Source organism: Ipomoea nil, unplaced genomic scaffold, assembly GCF_001879475.1.
Source record: "Ipomoea nil cultivar Tokyo-kokei standard unplaced genomic scaffold, Asagao_1.1 scaffold0126, whole genome shotgun sequence".
NCBI classification, from domain to species: Eukaryota; Viridiplantae; Streptophyta; class Magnoliopsida; order Solanales; family Convolvulaceae; genus Ipomoea; species Ipomoea nil.
Window position 1 is genome coordinate 1 of NW_017616554.1, and position 9,494 is coordinate 9,494.

At 68.9% G+C, this 9,494-nt stretch overlaps 2 protein-coding genes across 2 annotated transcripts; both read left to right on the forward strand.

Annotated features, from left to right (window-relative positions):
* Positions 1-495: 495 nt before the first annotated feature.
* Positions 496-1,650, forward strand: LOC109169415 (ribosome-binding protein 1-like; the record flags this gene model as incomplete). The annotated part of the gene is made up of 1 exon (XM_019318312.1): positions 496-1,650. A coding segment is annotated over one exon (1,155 nt), but the record flags the coding sequence as incomplete, so codon positions are not given.
* A 3,584-nt stretch (positions 1,651-5,234) lies between these two features.
* LOC109169470 (spidroin-1-like) lies at positions 5,235-6,686 on the forward strand. Its single transcript, XM_019318376.1, has one exon. The coding sequence runs from the start codon at positions 5,235-5,237 to the stop codon at positions 6,684-6,686; it is 1,452 nt and encodes a 483-aa protein (XP_019173921.1).
* The last annotated feature ends 2,808 nt before the right edge of the window (positions 6,687-9,494 follow it).

A 9,494-nucleotide genomic window follows, 5' to 3' on the forward strand; every position in this document is an offset into this window, starting at 1 on the left:
GCAACCGCACAGGCGGGGAAGCAGGAGGGGGGCGCAACAAAACCACCCGGGCGCAAAGAGGGAGGAAGGCAGGAAGAGCGGGAGCGCAACCGCACAAGGGACACACACGGGCGGAAGGACCAACGAGGGGACGAGGGGGGAACGCGGGGCAGGGCGGCGGGGGACCACAGAAGGGGGAGCCACCACGAAGGCAGGACCACGGGGACGGGAAGGCCGGCCAAGGAGGCAACGACGAAGCCGCAGAAGGAGCCCGCAAGGAAGGGGAGGCGCGGGACCAAACGGACAGGCACGGGGACGAGGACGGCGGGGACGCGGAAAGAAGCCCGGGAGAGGGGCAGGGGAACAGGAAACAGGCGCGGGCAGCAGGAGGCGCAAGACCACAGAGAAACGGGGGAGGAAAAGAGAAGGAGGGGAGGACCCCCACAAGGCAACACGGACAAAGAGGGGGGCAAAGGGAGGGGAGCGCGGACCCAGACGGAGCGGGGGGCCCAACAGGAGCGCCGGGGGAGACGGAGGGGGCCGACGGGCGGGGGGGAGCAGGAGAGAAGCGGCGCCACGCGGCCGGAGACAGGCGCAACAGGGAAGAGAGGGCAACAAACGGGGGGAGCGCAAGGGAGCACAAGGACCCGGGAACGAGGAAGGAGAGGGAGGGCAAGAGGACGCAACCAAGAGGGGAAAGAAGAGAGAGACAAAGGCGCAGGGGGAGGAAGCCAGAGAAAGAAGGGGGGCCACAGGCGACAGCAAGGGGAACAACAGAAGCACAAAGGGCACAGCAGAGGCGGAGAAGAAAGGAAGCGCAGACACAAGGAAGAGGGGCGAGCGCAGAGGGAGGCGGAAGAGCGCGCAACAAGGAGACGGCAGAGGGGCCACGAGCACAAGGGGCCGGCCCGGAAGGAAGGAAAACGCAGAGAAAGCAGGCAGAGGAGGCAGAGCAAGAGGACGAGGGCAGGACGGCAACAACGGCGAGGGCAAGGCGGGGAGGGGGAAGCAACAGAGGAAAGGCAACCGCAGGGCAGGGGAAAGAGCAAGGGGCGCGCGAACGAGCCGGCAGGAGCAACACCCGACGGCGGAAAACGCCCAGGGCGAGGGGGGAAACCGAAGGGGACGGAAAAACCAGCGGCCGAGACAGAGGGGGCAAGAAGGAGGACGGGCCAGGGGCGCACGAAAGGACAAGGGAAGCCGAGGAGAGAGGCGCGGAGGGGAGACAAAGAAGGGGAGGAAAAAGGGGAGCAAGAGCGAGGCACGAAGGAGGGCAAGCAAGGGCAGGAGGAGGCAAAAGACGAAAGAAAGAAGGACGACGAAGGAAGCAAAAGCGAGACAGCGCAACGAGAAGGCAGGACGAAGAGAACCAGACGGCAGGCGAACCCGGAGAACGAGAGCAAAGAGAGGACGCAAAAGAACGAGGAGGGAAAGAGACGCAAGACGCAGCGGGCGCGGGCAGAGGCACGGGGGCGAGGGGGCCCAGGCCAGAAGAAGGGCGGAGCTAAGACAAACGGAGGCGAAAGAGAGAGAGAGGGGAGAGAGAAGCCAGAGGCGAACACGAAGCAAGTAGAGGCCGAGGCGAAGAGGAAAGAGAGAGGCCGAAGACGCCCCCGCAAAGCACAACGGGGGGCGACCAAAACAGGAGCGGGGCACAGAGAGAGGGATTAAACGACAGAGGCACGACAATAACGGGGGAAAAGAGCCGCGAGGGGAGCCGGGGGAAGAAAGGGCACGGCGGAACGCGGGGGGGGCGACGGAGCGCTTTGCGGAACATAAAGGCAGGAGGACAGGCAAGGGCGGCGGGCAGGCCAGTAAACACGGGAGGGACACCAGAAAGAAGGACGGCCTCAAAGGAGCACACCAAGAGGCGAGGAGTGAGACGGATGGCGGGAGCCGAGGGCCAGGGAACAGAGAGAACGCAGCGCCAGGGGAAACGGCGGCAGAGACAGCAAGGGAGGGCCCGGGGAGGGCGGCCGGGCAGGCGAAGTAACGGGCCACAGTGCCGGGTGCGGCCGACAAACCCAAAAGAAGGAAGGGACGGCCCAAGAACCACAGCAAAGCCAGAGAGAGGCGAGCAGGCGGAGCGGAGCCCAAGCGGAGGTAGGAAGAGGCGGGAAGAGGCCAGAGAGGGAGAACAAAGAAAGACTGCAGGCCAGAGCAGGGTGCGGGGACAGACACGCAAGACGCGCGGGAGAGAGGGGCCAGGCAGGGAGGAGGGGGAGCAGGCAGAGGGGACACAAGAGAGGAACAGCAGAAGAGAGAGCGGACGCAGGGACCAGAAGAGACGGGAGAGGACAGCCAAGACGACGGGCGGGGGGAGGGGCAGAGGAACGCCACCGGGGGGAGGGCGCAGTAAGAGGACAGGCGGGAAAGGGGCGGGCAGCCACCCAGGCGAGCACCGGGGAGAGAGCCGGCAGGGACCGGGGGGAGAAAAAAACAGGACCGCCAGAGGAACGGACAGGCGAGGCCAAGAAGAAGAAGGCACACCCAGAGCACTGAACCGGAAAGGCATTAGGACGAAGGGAGCAAGAAGAGCAGGAACGACGAGCGGAAGGCAGAACCCAGGAAGGAAAAAGGCAGCAACAGACGACCAAGAAAGAAGACGAAAAGGGGCACGAGAAGAGAGAAAAGAGACACAGCCGGCGGAGGCAGAAGCGAGAAACCCACAGCAGACAAAAGAAAACAGGGAGCGGCCGGGAACCAGGCACGGGCGAGCGGGAAGACCGCGAGAGAAGAGGGGGAAGCAAACAGACAGGAGGAGGAAGGGGCACGGAGCCGGCAGAACCAGGGGGCTGGGCGCAGGGAAACCCAAGGGCACCGAGCGCGCCAGGGAAAAGGCGGGGGAAGAGCCAGACGGGCGAAGAGAGCACCACGAGGAGACGCGAAAGCAGAAGAGAGACTGATACCGCGAGGGGGATGGAACCACAGACGAAAGCCGGCGCAAAAAACGGCAGCGCAGGCATCCGGCAGGAAAACCCCGGGGCGACGAACCGGGCGGGAGGACGGGCGAGGAACCAGGGGCCGGCCGGGGGGGCGGATAAAACCCACGGGCAAACCAACAACAGGCATGACCGGGGGAGAGTCGGGACGAGAGGCCACGGAGGAGGAGGGACCAAGGCAGGGGAACGCGCGGCCAGGGCAGCACGCCACGCTCAGTGAACGGGACCGCCCGGAGTAGGAACAAGGAGGGCGCAGTCAAGAGAGAAAGAGGGGGAAGGCAACAGGGGAGGCAAGCCGGAGCGGCGAGGGGGGCAGGCGAGAGGGGACCGAAGAGGCGAAGGAGCACGGGCGAGGGACGGCCGCGCGGCCGGCCGCGCCGGCGCAGCCGGCGGAAGCCAGGGGAGTGCCGAGCACAAGCCGCGCACTGCTGAGGCGGACGGCCGCAGGGCACCAGACCGGCAGCACCGCAGGAGGCGCCACGGGAGCGGCGGGAAGCGGTCGAGCGCCAGCAGGAACCGGGGCGGACAGCACGGCCGGGGCCCGGCACAAGGGGGCCAGGGAGCCCACGGGGCGAAACGCGGGGGAGAGCAAACCGGCCGAGGCAAGAGGAGAAACAAAGGGAAACAACAGGCGCAGCGAAAGCGCACGGGGGGGACAGAGAAAACCGGAGAGGAGAAAGACGGAGGACAGGAAAACGACAAACAGCCAAACAACGCGCAAGGAAGAGGAGGACGGGGGAGAGTCGAGGGAAACGGAAGGAGGGACGCAGCAGACAGAACACTGAGGATGGCAGGAGGAAAGAGAGACACAGCAGGGGCAAAAGCAGAGTGCCCAAAAGCGAGAGGGGACAGAGGCGGGAGCAGGAAAGACAACCCGGGCGCAAAACAGGACTGAGGGTCGTGCGGCGACGCGGACCAGGGGCGGGAGAACGCACAGGAGGCCGGGCGCGAAGACAAGCGAAGCTAAGAGGGGCAACAGAAGCGGGGGAGAGGCGCCCCGCAAAAGCTAGAGGACCCCGAGCCAACGGAGAGGACCAGAGGAGAAGAAAGGGGGAGCCGATAGAAGGGCGAGAAGACAGGAAGAGAAGGAGAGAGAGAGGGGAGAGAGAAGCCTGAGGCGAACACAAAGAGAGAGCCGAGAAGAGAGAAAGAGAGAGGCCGAAGAGAGAGAAGGGCCGGGTGCGGGGAGGCAAAAAAAAAAGAGGCGGGGAAAGAAGGGGGAAAAGCAAGGAGGAGAGAAGCGCAAAAAGGCGAGAAGGGGGCGGGGGAGGAGACAGACCAGGAGAAGAAAGGAAGCGGACATAAGCGGAGAGGGAAAAGGAAGCAAAAGGAAGAGAAGGAAACGGGAGAAGGGCCGTGAGAGAAAACACAAATAACGCGCCGCAGCCGGGGCCGGGGCGAGCACAACCCCGCAGGGCGCGGCGGACGTGGGCCATGGGCCGCCCCGCCGCAGCGCGGGCAGACAGGCGCGCGGAGACCACCAGGCCCGCCGCGCAGCCGCCAGCAGTAACGAGACAAAGGAAGGCCGCCAGCGCGGGGCAGACGAGGACGGCCAGACCGGCGCCAACAAAGCGCAGAGAGGCCGCGGGAGGCCAACAGGGCGCGAAAGTAGCGCCCGCGAGGGCGGAAACGAAGAAAGGCCGTGGGAACGCAGGGGAGGGGGAGGCGCAGGCACACGATACCGCGGGGAGGCAAGGCCACAGGCGCATGGAAGGGCGGAGCAGGAAACGGAGGGCAAAGAGCGAGCGAAGGAAGGCGGGGGCAAGCAAGGCGAGCGGGAATGGCGGAGGAAAGGGACACCGGTAGGGCCGGCCGGAAGAGGAAGCACAAGGGGCCGGCGGGAGGGCAGGAGAGGGGCGGCCGGCCGCAGCGCCACGACAAGAGAGCCAGCGACGCGAGAGCAAACGCAGGGGCGCCCCACGGGAAGGGAGAGGCGGCGACGCTTGAGCCCACAAGCGACCGGCGACAGCGAGAGCGGGGGGGGAACGGGAGGGGGAGCCACCGCCCCGAGGGAGCAGAGGGGGAGCGAAGAAGGGCGGCGGGAGGGGGGGGAGCCACGAGGGCCAGGGACGAGGACACCCCCGGACGGGCGAGTACGGCCGGAGGGGGGCAGGGACAGCGGAAGGCCGGACGACGAAAGAACAAGCCCCGGAAGGAACCATCGGCCGGAAGCCCGGGCGGAGGGACGGTAGCAGGCGGGCGCCGGCCCGGCAGCCAGCCGGCGGCGCCCGCACGGAAAGGGGCGTCCCAGCGGCCGCAAGCGCGACGGCCCAAGGGGCAGGCAACAAGGAGCGGGGGAGAGCCAAAAGAGCCATGAATGCGGCGGGCACAGCACCGCGGGGGAGCCCGACCCGGCACGGCAGGGGAGGGAAACAGGAGGGACGAGCAGGGAAGGCGGCACGCACAAGCGGCGGAGACGCAGCCGGGCACGGAGCGCGGAGGGGGGACGATGGGAGAAAACGCAACAAGCGGGGACCCCAGCCGGGCCGCGACGCGGGGAAAGAAGCTGAGCATAAAGGGGGGCGGGGAACGGCCGGAGGCCGCACAACAGAGAAAGGGCGGCACAGGAAGCAAAAAGAAAAGGAAAAGCAGGCCAAGGAAGGATTGCGAGCGCCAAGGACCGGCAGGCACAAACACGCCGGGGAAGCGGCGAAAAAAGCGCGGAGGGGCGCGGGGCCCACCGCCACCGCAAAGGGAAGGGGCGCAGCCGGGGAACGGCAGGGGCCGAGAGCGCATCGGCTGGAGGCGCAAACGACGAAGGAGCGGGAGCAGGACGAAAGGGCGGAAAGAAGCGGAACAAGGCGAACCAAGAAGGGGAGCGCAGAGGACACAGGCCGGGGCGGGGCAGCAGGGGGGCCGCAGCTGGAGGCCAAAGCGGGCGCGGGGACGACGGAGGGCGAAGGAGGAAGGAGAGGGCGGGACATAGGGCCAAGGGAGCGGGAAGGGGAGCGACCGGGGCAGGGCAGAGGGCGGGGGGCGCAGGGGGGCGAAGCCACACAAGGCCGGAGAGAGGCGACAGCGCGGGGCGCAACGGCGAGGCGGCGAAAGAGCCCGGGGCTGCGGGAGCGGAGGGGAGGGATCGGGAACGGCAGCGCAAGGGGGGACGTGTTAGACCGAAGAAGAAAGGGGGGGGCTAGGGCCGACTACGAAGAGCCCAGGAGGGACGGCTGCAGCGGGCAGCCGAGGAAGTGCCTGGGAGGGACGGGAGGGGAGAGGCAACAGGGAGCGGGCAGGGAGGGCGAACGACGGGGCCCGGGCGGGATAGAAGGTCGAGGAGATGGGGCGCAGAAAGACAGGGGGAGGAGGCGGCGCAGGAGAGCTCGAAAGGGGGGCGCGAGCCAGGACCACAGCGAGAGCACGCACAGGGCGGCGCCACGGGGCGAACGCCGCGCCGCGCAGTCGCCGAAACAGGGCCGCGGGCCAGAAAGGAGGGGCGAACGCAGCCGGACGGCAGGGAAAGAGGGCGCAAGAAGCGGGAGCAAGCAGCAGGCAGGGGAGCAGGAGAGCGCGCGCCGAGAAACGAAAACGGCGCAAGAGAGGCCGCGAAAGGAGGGAACAAGCTACGCCGGGGGCGAAGAGCGAGTGAGCGGAGCAAAACGCGAGAAGCTGAAGCGGGAGCAGAAGGCAGACAGGCCAAGAACCCCGCGGGGAAGCGAGAACAGCACGGCAAGCGAAACAGGCGGACCGCAGGGGCGCCGAAAGCAGGAAGAAAGCGGGAAGCAGAAGGCGAGGGGAAAAGGGGGGAAAAGCGAAGAGAGGCGATAGACGCGGGACGGCACGCAGGGGGGGAAGGACAGTGCAAGCGAAGACAACGCAGAGCCGCAAGGAAAAAGGGAGGGCGGGCAGGGGCGAACCGAGGCAAGGAAAGGGAGCAGGAAGTAGGCGGGCACAGGGCGACGCGGCCCGGGGCGCAGCAGAAGAGGGCCCCAAGCGAATGAACCGCGCGGGCAAGGCGCCCCCGGAGGCGCGACAGGAGATGCCACGCGCGGGGGGCACGAGGGGACGCCGGAATGTGCAGGGGCAAAGAAGCAGGGGGAGCGAGACGCCGGACAGCGCGCCCTGGGCGCCAGAGGGCGGGCGCGGGGGGGCGGGAGGACACGGCGGGAGGGAAGAAAAGATGACGGGGGGGCAGGGGCATAGACGGCGGCGGGGGCGGCCGAGGCCCGAGCGAGGGCAAGGGCCACAAGAAGACCGCAGGCCCAAGAAGGCGCAGCCAGACGCGGGGGACGGACGAACAGGGCTCCGCAAGCAGCCGGGGACGGGCAGGAGCAAGAGAGGGGGGCAGAGGCGCAATGGCGAAAAGCCGAGGCCGCCCGAAGCGAAGGGCGCGAGAGCCAAGCAGGCGGACGGGAAGACCGCCCAGTGAGGCAAAGAGAAACATGCCGGCGAGCCCGGGAAGGGCTGCCATAGAGCGGGACAAAAAAAGCCACGGGGCAGAAGGGAGGGGCAAGCGAGCAGAGGAGGCAAGCGCGGGGGACGGGGGCGGGGCGGAGCGGAAGTAGCAGGGGGGGGGCGCCGGGCGCGGGCGGCGGGGGCGGGCACAGCAGAGGCCAAGGGGGATGTCCAACGCAGGCGAGCAAGAGGGGGAAGGCGGGCGGAGGGGCGGGCAACCGGACGAGGGGCAGGGAAACAAGGGGACCGCGGGCGCCCCGGCGCTGGCAGAGGGGCCCGCAGAAGCGCTAGGGCGCGGGCACGGAGCGGGAAGGAGGCGGGCGTGGCGACGAGACGCCAGACGAGACAGCGCCAAGTAGGGCCCCCCAGCACGACGGAGCCGGGGCAGTTACGACAGATGGCAGGGGGGAAAGGGGAGTGCAACCGGACGCGCGAAAAGCGCGGCGGGACGGCGTGGAACAGCGAGAGCAAAGGGGCGCGGGCGCAAAAGAGGCAACGACCAGGAAAAGGGGCGGGGGGACCGCCGCGAAAGGGGACACACTTAGGCAACGGCGGCCAGGCGCGAAGCCGGGAAGGCAAAAGGCGACATCGGGCCAGGCCGGGAGCGGGGCTGCGGAAGGCGGGGAAGGGGAGGGAAAACCGCCAGAGGGACGTAGGAACCACGGGCGGGAGAAGAGGGCACGCGACGGGGAAGCGGGGCAACGAAAGGGCGCGCACGGGGGGGCTGCGAACCGGAAGGGGCACGGGTCGCGCCAGTGAGCCGGGGAACACGGCGGCGGTCACGCCGGGGACAACAGAGGGAAAGGGCGCGGTGGAAACCAGAGGGCAAAGGGAGGGGGAGGGGAAATGAGGGAAAACCGAAGAGGCAGGGGACGCGGGGGAAGAAGAGGGCCGGCCGGCGAAGAAGGCGGGCGGGGGACGACTGAGCATAGGGCAGCAGGCAGAAACGGACGCAGCCAAAAGCCGGGGAAGGGGAGTCCCAAAGGAGGGGCGCGGGGGGGGACGGGAGGCGCGAGCGAAGAGCAGGACCCGCCACAAGGCGCAACCGAAACGAGGAGGGGAGGAGAGACAACAAGGCCAGGACGGGGCAGGAGCAGAGAGGGGACGGCGAGGGGAAGGAGGGCGGCGCGCGCGCCGACGGGGGCCGTTAGACGGGACGGGCGCCGCAGCGGACAAGGCCCGACGCGAGTAAGGCCGGCAGAAGGGGCGCGCGCCCGCAAAGCGCGGCTCGGAGAGGGGGGGACCGTTGCAGAGGAGCGCTGGCGGGGCGAAGAGAGCGTTCCGGACGGGGGCTGGACGGCCGGTCGAACAGTACGACACGAAGCGCAGTAGGGTTTGGGGTGGCAACCGGCGGGGGCCCGCGGCGGCACCAGGGGACGGCGCGCAGCGTAGGGTATGCTAGTGAGCCGCGAGCAGGGGGCAAGCCTGGGGTCTCGGCCCAGCAGGGGACGGGGCCCAAGCCCGGGGCGCGGGCCCAAAAAGCGCAAGGCTAAGCGCGGGTCGAGAACAGCCGGGCCAGGCAGGGGGCGGCGACACGCCAGCCGCGGCAACGCAGGGGTCGGGGGCAGGCGGAGGCCGGCGGAGCAGGGGTAGGGACCTCGGGGGCGCGGAGAACAAGGGAAAGGGAGGAAGAGACAGCGGGAGCACGCAATAAGCCAACAACGATGAGGGCGTGGCACAGAGAGGAGGGAAGCGCGGGGAACGCCAGGGAAGGGAACAGATGAGGACGACCGAGGACGGCACGGTCGCTACGGCGGGGGGGAACGTCGGGGGGCCAAACAACCGCGAAAGGGGACGGGGGGGACGCAGGGTCGCGAAACCGCCAGCGGGAAGGGGAAAAACGAAGGCGACGCGGCGACGCGGGGCAGAAGGGGCGGCGGGTAGGCCCGCTTGCGGCGGGCGCCGTGGAGGCGGGGGGGCTGAGGAGGGCGAGCTGGCCGCGGGAAGCAGCCGCAGCGCGAGAGGCTGAAGCGGGGCGGGCAGCGGGGACCCAGGGGGGGATGAGCCGGGCGAAGCGCCAGAGGAGAGAGAAGTGGGACGCTCAAGAGGGGGCGGGAGGGGAGGCGGGGCGCACAGACAGAAGACCGAGGGAGAAGGAAAAGCCCCGCGGGGGCGGGCAGGCGGCGCGGGGGTGATGGGGTGGCCGTGAGCGGCTGGGAAGGCCCAGAGGAGGCAGAGCGG